The 13,868-nt window shown below is 37.1% G+C and overlaps 2 protein-coding genes across 3 annotated transcripts in view; both read right to left on the reverse strand.

Annotated features, from left to right (window-relative positions):
* Positions 1-463: 463 nt before the first annotated feature.
* On the reverse strand, positions 464-1,518 carry uts2r5 (urotensin-2 receptor 5). Its single transcript, XM_067428977.1, has one exon. The coding sequence runs from the start codon at positions 1,516-1,518 to the stop codon at positions 547-549; it is 972 nt and encodes a 323-aa protein (XP_067285078.1). The 3' UTR covers positions 464-546.
* An 8,159-nt stretch (positions 1,519-9,677) lies between these two features.
* The window catches only part of smurf1 (SMAD specific E3 ubiquitin protein ligase 1), a 73,202-nt gene continuing 69,011 nt past the window's right edge, over positions 9,678-13,868 (reverse strand). For both annotated transcript variants that reach the window (XM_067419905.1, XM_067419898.1), the window contains exon 18: positions 9,678-12,045. In XM_067419905.1, the coding sequence (XP_067276006.1) occupies positions 11,946-12,045 (100 nt within the window). In that variant the 3' untranslated portion in view covers positions 9,678-11,945. The remainder of the gene's footprint in view (positions 12,046-13,868) is intronic.

The following is a 13,868-nucleotide window of genomic DNA, read 5'->3' on the forward strand; positions in this document are numbered from 1 at the left end:
TGTAAAACACTCCAACAACCTCAAAACTTTGTCCTTACTAGTATGTGGATCCTCTTATTTATTTATTTATTTATTTATTTATTTATTTTACAAGTGTTCATGGTTATTTTTAGGTTTTATTTTTACAACCAAAAAAAAAAAAACACTTTTACAGAATGTTCCATTGTAATTATTTTAGAACAAAAATGTAATTCTATCTGTAAAGAAAGCTAACTGAAACCCAAAAGGTCTAAATTTCTCTAGGTTTGGGCATTTTTGGGGAAGGGTTTAAAAAAATGTTCTGAGAACGTTCTGGGAACCAAAAACTTACATTACCAGAACATGCACCAACTAATGTTATTCGGGACAGGACTACAGGCATATCTGGGCCCACTGTCCCTTTTTAAGAATAATTGATATTAATGGTATTTTTGTATGTAGATTCTTACAATCTGTGGTAATCTGTGGTTGATTGTCTAAAGTGGCCGCTACTTTTCGCCACACAGCACTTGTGAAAAGAATAACCAACATGATCAATTATCCAACTGCCATGTTTAAGAAATATTCTCACAATTTGCTATATGCATCCAGAATGCCAATAGGGTGCGTATTTGTCAAAGTATTAGAGAACTGCTGACTCCCAGAAGACACGGACCTTTGAGATGATGGCCTGAAAAACTTTTTAAACTCTTTGCTGTTTCTTTGTCTGTCCCTCACATATTCCTGATAATTCCTCGTTAATAAAGTGTACAAGAAAGGGTTGATGCAACTGTTACTGTACGCCAAGCAAGTCACAACAAAGTTAATGTACACCACCGTGCTGCTCGAGAGCCTCCCGTGCGCGTAATAATAGATACTGAGCAACTGCCACAACCAGAAGGGTAAGAAACACGCCCAATAGGTCAGAACTATACTGAAGATCATATATAACACCTTTTGCTTAGGACACTTCTTCATTTCTCTGGATGGTAATATAGAGGTTTGCGAAAGCCAGTAGGTCCGGGCTAACTTCAGATAGAGATAGCAGATGATTAATCCGGGAGCCAAGATGCAGGTGTTGAACAGAACGGTCAGATACACCCTGTACGCGGTCATCTGCCAGGTCGGGTAGCACATGTGCTTCTCTACTCCATTGTGCACGTCTCTCTTGAGGTCGATCATGATCATGGTCGGTAGAGCGAGGATGAAGGAAAAGATCCACACTAGGCAGGTCACCGCGCGCCTGTAGCGCCGGGACCGGCCGAAGGTGTCAAGCGGGTTCACGACAGCCACATAGCGCTCCGTGCACATGATGGTCAAGATGAAGATGCTCGCCTGCATGGTGACGAAATCCAGGCTGAACAGAACGCGGCACCCAATGTCGCCAAAGTACCAATCCTTCGCAAAATACGTCCAAACCACGAACGGGATGGTGGAGAGGTACATCAGATCCGCCAGAGCCAAGTTCACAATGTAGACATACATCGACCCCGTTACGCGCACAGAGGTGTTCATAATGACCAGAGTGTAAACGTTTCCAACCACGCCAAACAAACACATTATGCTCAAAATTGTGCCGAGTATGAATGTTATTAGCATATCGTAAGAGGACGCAGGCGCGTGCTCGTCGGGTCCTGCTGTTGTTGGTGATATGTTGGCAAAAGCAACCGAGATGTTCACCTGATTCCTCACACCAAGTGGATAAACTGATTCCATTTAAAAGAAGAAGAAAAAATAAATAAAAAAAGCTTCACTTCATTCCTCGGTGATTTAAGTTAATTTTAATTGCAATGAAATTAAACGTGTGCCAGACTTCAGAGATGCCTGAATTTCCCATTATACAAAATATAATTCGCTATTAATTTACCAATACAAATGACTTTTCATGCACATTTTCAAATCTGTGTAAATAAACGCGCGCAAATAGTTTGGAGTTCTCAGCATCTGCGCGTAAAACTCCTCAGGCTGCAGGAGCTGGTGGAAGGGTGTCATAGCTCCACGTTCGTGGGTGGGATTAAAAAGAATCACTCGGGTCTAGTCCGTATGCATCACCTAGAACAGGACTACAGACTGTCTCCAGGCTCTGCGCGCATTTCACCAATTCCTTCTGTTCCTTCATTGTTTGTTGTGAGGTATCGGTTTATTAAAAGTAGGCTATTACTACAAATCATATTTAAAAGTCATTTTGAATTTAAAACATGAATTTTATTAAATTTAAAACTTGTAGGCTACACTAGCCTATTGAAAATCTTTGTATTAACTATCATCACAACCTCCATGTTTCTGCTATATTTTGGGTTCTCAGTAATTCAATTTAAAGAGTCTGAAAGTGTAACGAACTTTTGGTACCACTTTGATTTTAAGTTTTCAATCATATTTGTCATATTCAGTCATATTTGTCTGAAATATGTATAAGTGAAATTAGAGCGGAAACACGTTACTTTAGGTTCCATTAGTTAACATGAACTAATTATGAAATGCACTTCTACAGCATTTATTAATCTTAGTTCATGTTAATTTCAGCATTTACTAATACATTATTAAAATCAAACGTTGTATTTGTTAACATTAATTCATGCACTGTGAACTAACATTAACCATTTTTGTTAACATTAATTCATGCACTGTGAACTAACATTAACAATCTGGATTTTTATTAACTAACATTAACAAAGATGAACAAATACCGTAACAAACGTTCATGTTCACATTGCATTAACTAAGTGCAACCAGTAGAACTAAATATTGAAATATATTTAAAATATTATTGAATGGTGCGCTATGGACTCCATATGTAGCCTATATTTGACTAAAGACAGCATTGAGATGTGTGTTTATTAATATAACATGTATTGTAATGTTTTACATATTTAGAAACACGTGCATGGAAATCTTAATACAAACATGTCAGTGGATCTCTCGGATAATTATGTTTTCATTGCAATAAAAAGGATAGCAAATAGCTGGCAGTGAATGGTTTGTGCCGGTCTAAACAAGACTATAAAACAGCAGAGGGAAATGAGCCAGCAGACAGAGAAAATTCATTGGCCTTGATTCTCACTCCAAAATAGCCTGGCACCATCAGTGTTGAGTGATTGCGGAATGAAGACCTGTCATTTCTGCATAATGATCAGCTTTTCTGAAGCTATGACCACCTTATTTCATGTGCATAGATACAAAATTACACCAGCAGGGAGCAGACAGCTCATTTACGCATTACCCTAAAAATCTCAGGTGCGCTTTAAAAATGCATTCCTTTAAGACGTAGTATGAAACTTTATGTCCTTGAAAGACTCCTTGGTTTGGTTTCATACCTTGTTTTTCTACAGTTTGGATGTTAAAATAAGAAACATAAAGACATTTAATTTACTGCAACACATCCACTGAAGTAAATACATCTGTGATGGGTTCAAACCCACACTAAACCTCTGGATCTTTTCAAATGCAGAAATACGCTGCAAACATTTCATTAGGAGACCATTATTTGCTCCATTTGTCAAAGCACTTTTCTGCACTGAAGGTATATCATTAGTACAAGAAGCATATTATGAAATATAAAACATAGGCGCATTCCACTAAAAGGATTTTTCTGCACTGAAGGTTGTGGAACTATTAAAACTAACCAACATTTAACAAACACTTTCACTGATTTCATCTAGATGACTAAATCATAAATCCCATTGAACTGCTGTAGACGGTTTTCATTCCAGTGTAGTGATTGATATCTCTGTTATTCACCTTCTGTGTCCTTCGTGCTGGCACATTGACAGCAACACAAAGGCTAGTGCACTCGAAATGCATCCGTACTAAACTTTATACTTCTGTGAAACAATGGTGTGTGCAGCAACCAATGCAATGCAGAATGCCAGCTTTTTTAGAAAAAAACTGCCTTAGTTTTTAATGATAACTTACTAAAATAATTAGCTTGGTCTCAGATCTGTCTAAAGAGCAAATAAAAGTTGTTCATTTACAAATGACGCATGATAATCTGAGAGCGGCTCTGGGATTGATAACAGTGCTGAAAGGAATCTGAGACTGGATGCACTGGACTGCATGCACAACCACCATGAGATGCTCTCAGCCAAAACAGCGGAGCACATTTATTGCAACCATTTCATTGAGAGAAATAGTTTGAAAGAGCAGATGAAGAAAGGAACATCTCAAAGCCCTGGTCTTTGACATTCTCCAGACCAGTAGCAGCATATCTGCCGTATGACAGCAGCTACATTTTCAAGTGCATAAAGAGAGAGGTCCAGATGTACATCCATGACAATTCAGTGTCTGAGAAGGAATGTTTCCTTGCCAGGTTACTTACAAAAGTCACATTCATTTCCCGAGGGGTTTATCAGGGCAATCTTTCATTTGTGTGGTGAAGAACTGCAAATATGTTACTGTATGACTATTGATATACATCAGATTTAGTTAAAGGTAATGTACTATTTCATGTAATATGTAAGCGTTTGGAACATATCAAAAAACAAAAACAAAAAACAAAAACAAAAACACTAGAACAAAGTTACATATTATGTTGAGTTACATTATCACAAATGTTTTCAAGAATGTTTAAATCTAGAGAAATAAGCCTCTTTTTTTAACCAGTACACCAACCCTGTCCATGCGTCGCCTGTCAATGGCATCATACCCGCGTTGCCCTCGATTTCTGGTTTTATTTTGTAGAAACCATGGATACACTAGAAATATTTTAAAATATTATGTTTTATTAGACAGGTGAGCAACTGTTTGGATACATTCATTGAGAGAAAACTAATGATAGATGTTATACAGCTCAACATGTTTAATCTAATCCCGGAGTCATCAATCTACACCTTTGTTTGTTCTGAAGATACATAATCCCTTTTTAAAAATACATTTTATATTCTACTGATGTTAAAGCTGCAGTTTGTAACTTTGGGTTAAATATTATCCAAAATAAATTTTTAAGTAAGTACAAAGAAAACCTGATTCCAAAAAAGTTGGGAGACTACCAATTGTAAATAAAGAAAGAATGCAATGATGTGCAGTGCCGTCTAAGGGCCCGAAGATCACGGGTTTCCAGCATGGTTTTCCGGCCTTGACCCTTACACAGAGATTGTTCTATTGGATGATATTATGCACTGTAGAAAATAACTAATTTTTCTCTGAGAAACTCCTTTCTGATATTTCGCCCCAGCATTGGGGGAATTGGTGATCCTCTGCCCATCTTGACTTCTGAGAGACACTGCCACTCTGAGAGGCTCTTTTTATACCCAAACATGATGCCAATTGACCTAAAAAGTTGAAAATGTGTCCTCCAGATGTTCCGGGGGGGGGGGGGGGGGGGGGGAATATGCTATCTATATTCTATTGTGAATTTGTAAATTACTGTATTACTTTTTTATTCACAATTTATACTGTCTCCCATCTTTTTTTGAATCTGGTTTGTACATAACCAGCCAGTGTTCAAAACGATCTGCATACCTTAGCTCGATTTACAATGGTAAGCTTTTATGTATTTAATCCCATACTGGTGGTTTCGAACAGAAATGGCGACAGAGAGGAAAAACTACTGTCTGCAGCTTTAATATCTATACAGTTTATCTCACAATCTCAGAAGTGCACACCAACTTGTACAAACCTTAAAATTCCTCACAAGAATCAAATATTTTTGTCAAACACTTAAAAATGTAGGCTCCGATGACACACAACATCTTACAAATACACAGACTACTTTCATGCCATTGTAGAGTAGTGCAGTCATTTCTCTGCTCTGTAAAAATACAGTATACATGTTAAAAAGTAAAAGAAAAAGGCAACAAATAAATTTGACAATCACAAGTTTGAGGGTGTAAAACATCTGCAACAGTTTACTTTACAATGAATAGAGAAATTTCCCTTATCTAAAGTACCTAACCTATCCTTCAGCAGGATACGGAAAAGATGTGGGAAAAGATTGTATGGATTATTAGATTTGTGGATCCTCGGGTTACGTTCCTAACAGCAAAATGAATAGGGCATTTTATATTTATTTGTAACATTTGTTGACTGTTGCCATACTGTGTTTTCCAGCATTCTTGGTTCATTAACAGGTTTTTTCCCCCCTATATTAATTTGGTGAAACGGAGAAACTGTATCTAATTTCTCTATTTAGAAAGTGTATCTATATTTTTAGTCTTTAGATGAAATGCATTTTAATATAAATCTTTACTGTTAGTCTGAAGCGGTTGTTCTTAACGTTTCCAAATAAAAAGCAGCCAGGGTATCTTTATTGTTCCGAACCAAAACTTTCTCAAAGGGAACATTTGGCTGTCTTTAATTTATCCTTTTCTTTGCAGATGTATGTTGAGGTTGGCAATTCGAAAAAACTTGGCTGACTGTTTGTTGTAATTTGAGATTACACAACACATGTTTATTGAGCAGGGATATGATCCTGTAGACCTGCTCTCTCTCCCTCTCTCTCTTGGTTTTATCTCACATTTCACATAAGGCAAATTAATGCACTTCTATGGGTTTGTGATGTATGAATGAATATGAAAACATTTTTTAAAAGTTCTCAGGTATGTTGGCAGGCGTCAAAGTCCCACTCCTGCTGTGAACACGTCCTGCATGAGCAGTAAAAACAGAAAGTGATAAAATGTCTCTTAAAAATCAACCCTGAATGGAAACCAACCTACATTTCATCTTATGCTTGACATTTTTTAAAAACAAGATGAGTTATAGATGATATAGAAGCTCTAAGCATATTACAAAATACTTTACATAATTTCTCGCTCTACATTTACTCTGAGGAACTGTATAATTAAATAGCACACTATAAAGTAAAAATGAGATACAGGCTTGTGTTGCCAATAAATATGTGCTATTTGGCAGCTTATCTCACCATATGATAAAGAAAATATTAATTAAAATTAAGATAATTTCAAACCTCTACGACTTTCATAGATGTGGAACAAAAAATGAGGACTTTTGAAGAATGGTCACACTGCCTTTATGTAGTAAAGATTAGTGTCTCTGAAGCTCAAAAACAAACAAACAAACAAACAAACAAACAATCAAACAAACAAAGAAACCTGATAGCATTGTCTGAGAAACAGACTGAAAGTCATAATTCACTATGAATCTTGCTTGACATCTTTGTTCACTGTTCACGTTCACTAGAGAAGAGCTGCTCTGACACCGAGATGTTAAGTGTCAAAATCTCCTTATTGTATTCCTCAGAGGAAAGAAAACCATACAGGTTTGGAATGACACGCGGGTGAGTAAGTGATGAAAGAATTTCCCTCATGATGTCTGCTATAGTTCTCAGCAGGCCCTTTTGTAAACCACAAGGAATAATTTATAGGAATGCATGACCACTACTTATCTAACCTATCAAAACTCATTCCTAGTTCCTAAAAAGTAAAAAGGTTAGACTGTGATGAAGATCTCGTGTCTTTTTATGTTGTCTGAGACTGAGGACAGACTTCATGGTTCTTCTTCCAAACCAAAGCTCTGGTTTTCATTATCCTGACGGCTCCAGAACCAATCTGCATTGATCAAATTACAGATAGAGGAGCAACTCATTTTCTCATTTCTTAAAACAGCAGGAAATAATCTGGATGAACACCTATTTTTATGAGCATCAGCATTTTCTGGCTTGAGTTTTGACTCCAGGTTAAGGTCATGGGATTTTATAATGTCCCTTCATAAAGTCTTATTATTGTTGCAGAATTGTGGCACCACTGTCAGCCTGGCACCGCTCTCCTGTCTGCTAGCTTTTCTGGATATCATCTATTAAAAGGCTTTCAGGAAACTGGGCAGGAAAGACTTGCAAGGACATTTTTGCGGGGTTAGATTCACAGTTTAAGTCATCTACTCATTTAAGTGTTCCAGAAATATTAATGGTGGAAAAGACACAAAAAACATTGCACTGTAAAAAAATTTAGTTGTTTTTTGTTGGTTTAACTTAAAAAGTAAGCAACCCGGTTGCCTTAAAATTGAGTTTATTGAAATTAAAAATTTGAGTTGATACAATGAAGGAAATTTGTTTAATAAATAGAAACTCAAAATATTTTTGTATCTGAACCACATTAAAAATTTGATAAATCATGAAAATAGCACTATTTGGCATGTTTCACTGCATCATCAGAAATAAAACACACACAATTACCCAATATGCTTACAACATCTTTTAATAATATTTTAATAAAGGTTGTCAAATCTCAAAAAATGTTCATTGTATTAACTCAAAATTTTAATTTCAATGAACTCAAAATTAAGGCAACCAGGTAACTTTTTTTTCTAAATAATTTTTTACAGTGTGGCAGCGACATTCAGAGAGTTCATTTAATGTTGTATTCCTAATTAACTTTTACTAGAGTTTGCTTACTCACACTTTTTTTTTTTCAGGAGTATTGGGCAACAAAGAAAGCACATCTGAAGGTAATTAGCTTTCTAATCAACATAGAGCTGAGAGTCCTCAGAATTACAGTACTCTACATAAATAGTTACATTTTTGAACTAAACATTTGTTTAGTTTCATCTGATCATAGATCCGGTCCATTTTGAAGTTCCAGTCGTGTCAGACAACTGATTCTGAATATGCTGGAGTTTGTTTTTGGATGAGCGAGGATGAGATTTCTGACCCTAAATCTCAACTAATCTGCAGTTCTCCATCTGTGATGCTTGGAGAGCCGTTGTCCACTCAAACTTTCCTCCTCACTGTGCATTAGGGCGATATAGACACGTCCTCTACCAGGCAGATTCGTAACATCTTTATTGGACTAAAACTTTCCATTTTCTATTTTTTGAAGCTTAACAATCTTTTGCTGCACATCAGAACTATATATATTCTTTGGTTTTACTCATCGTGATGTAAGATTACAGGAATTTGGCCTTTGCGTTTTCTCATATTTACTTCTGTGGAACAGGAAGTCATAGCTGGACAATTTCATGCTCCTAGTCTGCCATTTTTTTATGAATGGGAATATGCTTCAAATATTTTTTACTCATAAGATTTTCTAGGGTTGACAAATTGTGGCCAACATGCAGCAGAGAAAACATTTATTTCATAAGGGGAGTACACTCCCCACAATGAAAGGTTAGAATTTTGTTTTTGTTTTCTATAGAAGACCAGAAGAATAAACAATGCTGATTTATTTTTACAGCCGCCGTTGTTCATTTTTAAGGGTGCCAATATTAGTGAATGTTCTGTATGCTTTTTATGCAAACACTATCAATGCCCAAAATAATCTGCAGCAGTGATCGGAGCTCTCAAAAAACAACTTGCTTTTACATTTACAAGTTCAACAATGACATGAACGCTTTTTACAAGACATTTACGAGAGCTCCAACATGGCATGAATGCACCTTTTTATTTTTACGCCATATTATCATTTTTACAAAGCAACTATATTTATTTTAAAAAAGAAAGAAAAAAAGGTTTCCCTTTATGACAAAACATTACACCACCTTGCTAATGGAACGCCTACATATTCAGTAATCAAATCACAATCTGAATATAATTCTAGGCCAGCGCTGCTAAAGGCTTGGACACAAGGCAGTGCTTGTGCTCTCTGCACAGATGCCAAAGAACATTACGTCTTGAGTCACCGGTTCCTTCATTATTTTTGCAGACAAATAAAACTAAACCATGTACAATTATAGGCAGCTGGCTTACTTTTCTTATCATTTCATTGCTAACTGTGAAAATTCGTAATATACACATGCAAACAAAGACCACCAAAAAAAGAGCAAAAGAGAAGTGATTTGCAATTTAGTTTCTTTAATATAATCTTATTTACACTGAATTTTTTTCCAGAAATGTTTAGTACATAGTAAGTTACATTACTCTTGCATCGAATAAACAATGACACTCAGGACCTAATAATTGTACAATGTGATGATACTGGTCACATTACTTGGAAAAGGTTTTTCTTAGAGAAATATGAAAACAACTGTAACTTCAGGCAAAAGTCCATACTCATCTTCAAGCTCACTAGCCATTCCCACAATTGCACAACATTAAACATTACCTCTTTTGTGTTTTATGCAAGTTTAAAAACAGCTCACCACTCTAGGCATTCACGGTCTTTTTGGAAAAACAGAAAACTTCATTTTTGCACACTTGTCAAAAGACACAAAAATCTGACCGATCTGATGCACATTAAGTGAGAAAGAAGACATTTTAAGACAGAACCAAGAATATAAAGGTGATGGATTTTATTGCATATATCACAAATATGAACATGACCACCGGGGCCCAGCCTACGTCACTCGCTAACTCCATCCAGGTCAAAGGTCGGGTGTCCACGTCCTCTAAAACGTCCTGAAGAATCAGCAGCAGGTTTAAATACTTTGATTCATACATAAAATAAAGAGATTAGTGTACAGCTTTCACAAGAACTTAGCCTTTTCTGAAAACTACAGAATAATGGTAATAGCAGCAATACTTAAAAGGACATTACATGGTAATAAATAATTGGTTAAAAAAAAAAAAATGAGTGAGAGAGAAAGACAAAAGTGGTTGAAGAAACACTATGAGGTTGGCTCATTCTTTACATTTACAAAGAATAATCTGGTGCCATGCACATCAAGCACTACATAATGAAATCTAAGACACACCCCTGTCCTTTTACCACACCAAAACCTGGACCAAACACCTCTCCGTCAGAGTCCAGAGAAGCAGATAAACGGAGCCGAAGGACATCAGCGCTCGCCCACAGAGGAACAAACACTCCATGATGGGTGACTGCATGCGTGCCAGCCAAAGTGCTGAACGTTACTTGCAGTGGTTTCAATGAAAGAGCCGCGAATAACAGTCTGGAGGTGATTTTTAATAGTATGTTAAGTTAAAAGAGTTAATGCTAAGTTACCATGTGATTATGGCTTGATTCATTTGGAAAAGATTAAAAGGGTCCATCAAAATTAAGGACAAAAAGAGCTTCTTTAAAACATTCGCCATCCGTTTTCTTTGCGGAACTAAAGTTACGAGTCCAGTTTGGGGGTGTTAACGGACATAATGGATCCGAATGTTGTTTTAAGAAGTCGACTTGCTTCAAAATCTGCATATTAAAACACCGTTGATTTAGCGTTACCTTTAAAAAGTAGGTATTTCATTGACAACGGAGGAATGCTCATCGGGTAAAAAAGATTTGTACGTGATGAAAATACTGTCTCGCTCTGGAAACCGCTGACGTTGCAAGGGCTTTGGGTCCTGCTCTAGACTGCACATGATCATTGTGCTTCAGCTGAAGAACATTGACACATGGGCGCCGTTACATTCACAGTTCCCACAAGAGGACTAAGACTCGGCGTTAAGCATGTTATTGATCTTAGACATACACAAAAAAAAACATTTCAATAATACATTTCAAGCAATCGAGTTAAAATTTCTAAAACGAGAACTGATGAGTACAGGAAATGGATACCACTGAAATGCCACCCTATAGTACTGAACAGGATGCAAGGAAATAAAGTAGATTACGGAAACAATTGGAGACGTTACATACATACCGAGCATGACAACGCAGACCACCCTTGTCCTTCGAGACACATTTGCTGTAGGTAAACTGGTTTAATGGTCACAGGCTCTGTGCATGTTAAAATACTTCACCTAGACTAAAACATGAGCTCTACTTCATGTAGACCACAGGCTCAGCGAGGCTCTACGTACTGCAGCACAAACATACTCGCGTTACAGTCAGACACCATCAACCCACCGCTTCAGTGACAAAGACAATACAAACTGGATTTTTGAGAAACAAAATAAAGGTTGATCAGATTTCTCCGTAACTTATGTGGTAATGCGCAAACAATTACCGAATTACACCGTGAGGAATCATTAGTCTTTGAGAGTTTCGCCCTTGGGTGGTCGCTCCCCTCCGCTGCAGTCTCAGGCTGGCGGGTGATGCTAAAGTCTGTCAGAAGACACCAGTCCGTCTGTCCTGGAGAAGGGGAGGGGGGTGAGAAGGATGGCTGGGGCTGTTTGGTGGGTTTGCGGCCATTGCTGGCTGGCTGGACAGGGCACTTGCTCACTCCACTGCAAAGCCACACGTCTCCTCCACGGCCGTTAGGAGCTTCTCGTAGAGCTTCTCGTAGGACTCGTAAGGCGGGATGTCGATTCGGTTGAAGCTGAAAGAATATATGTGAAATTAGATCAGTTTTTCACAGCAAGAGCCCTGACTTAATTTCAGTTAAGTGCCAAATAGTGTCATATGACCACTTTCTACTCTCTTTGTAAGAAAAACAGAGACTTTTTTTTTTTTTACACACTACCATGTCTTTCAGAAACATACGTACATTCAAATAATCAAATATGCTGATTTGGTGCGCAAAATTATTTTTTTTCTATTATCAATGTTGAAAACTTAAGTTCTAAAGAGCAACATTTATTTGAGATAGAAATACCCGCCAACTGAATTTCATATATAATATAAGCTACACATTTTTTAAAATCCTAGTCTTTTAAAAAGGAAATTAATGCTTTAAAAAGCATATGAATCAGTAAACGATTTTTCGATACATTACTGCAATAATGCTTACAACACTTATTCCAACTCTCATCTCTCTGCAAATGCTGCTTTGTGAATGTGTATGTGTGTGTGTGTGTCTGTCTGTGTGCTGCCGGTTAATTTTCCGTTAGTCATACACACAGCAATTCGCGGAGCGAGCGGTACAGTGATGTTAGGGGGGTGATCTGAATTTATTTTAGGCTATGCTCATGAGCAGGAACATTGAAACTGTGGACATTCAGAACTGTGTCAGCGAGAATGTCTCGTCAACTACAGCGACTGTTGACAAGGAATCAGCGGCCATCATATCAACCGATCACTGGTGAGGTAAGACGAGTCTCATTCTATGATATTCATATTGTGTGGCTGCACATTTGTGTTGTTATTATTTTAAAGCTATTGTTAGCATTTCTAAATGGGTGTTCAGTCAGTTCAAAGTTTGAAATGTATGTGGTAGTAAACGCCATTATCTCAGTTTCTTAGGAAACTTATTTTTCTGGCCTAAGTTACAGGAAAGCAGATGAGACTAAAATACGAACATCATAAAATGCATATTCCGCGTGCAATCTGCTTTAAAAAATGCACAGTATGCATATAATAATCTTCCAATTAATTAATAAATAAAAAAACATTTTTGGATGCCCTGAAGAAATTGTCATTAAATATTGGATAACATTAGTGGTTAGTGATTAGTGATTTTAATGTTAGGGTTAAAATTGTGTTGATCCAGATGATTGGAAAGTTAACGTTAACCCCTTGATAGCAATATGATGCAGCTAAGTCAAAGTTATATAATTTTACTTTAATTATAAATACTATAAATTTAGTTTTGCTTAGAGCACAGTAGGTTTTGCATTGTCTCAGTAAAACATTTTGGTATGTTTGAATTCATGTAATCCTATTTTATTATTTGTATTGTTTAGTTTTTTTTGTGTGTGTGATTTCAGGTCATGTGGAAAGACTGGAGACTACAGCAGATGAGCATTACAGTGCAGGTGAGGATTAAGTGCACTGTTCTTCTCATTCAGCAAATTTGCATCTTATCATGCAGCTGTTTTGTACAGTATTTTTGTTGTAAATGTAACTAGAATCATTCAGAAACATGGCTTGACATATCTCTCTACCCTTCATTCCAGTGGAAGATCAGCCGGTAGCTGCTCGCATCTCAGCCTGCTTGATGGAAATTTCTGACCTTCACCTGGATGACCTTAACCTTAACCTTCAACTCAACCCCGCCAAGACAGAAGTGGTTTTAGCCAGCCCTGCCTTTGTGTTATAACTGATCAGTTAAACTTCACAGACCACATTGTTAGAACCACCCGGTCTTATAGATTTGCCTTGTACAGCATTGGGATGATCAGGCCATTCCTATCGGAACATGATACACAACTTTTCATCCAAGCTCATGTTCCAGCCTCTGGCATCAATGTTTGCTTACAGAAC

The sequence above is a fragment of the Pseudorasbora parva genome, chromosome 2 (genome assembly GCF_024679245.1).
Source record: "Pseudorasbora parva isolate DD20220531a chromosome 2, ASM2467924v1, whole genome shotgun sequence".
NCBI classification, from domain to species: domain Eukaryota; kingdom Metazoa; phylum Chordata; class Actinopteri; order Cypriniformes; family Gobionidae; genus Pseudorasbora; species Pseudorasbora parva.

Excerpts from the sequence above, each read along its gene's own strand:
- uts2r5 (XM_067428977.1), bottom strand. The coding sequence starts at position 1,518 with ATGTGTTTGTTTGGCGTGGTTGGAAACGTTTACACTCTGGTCATTATG.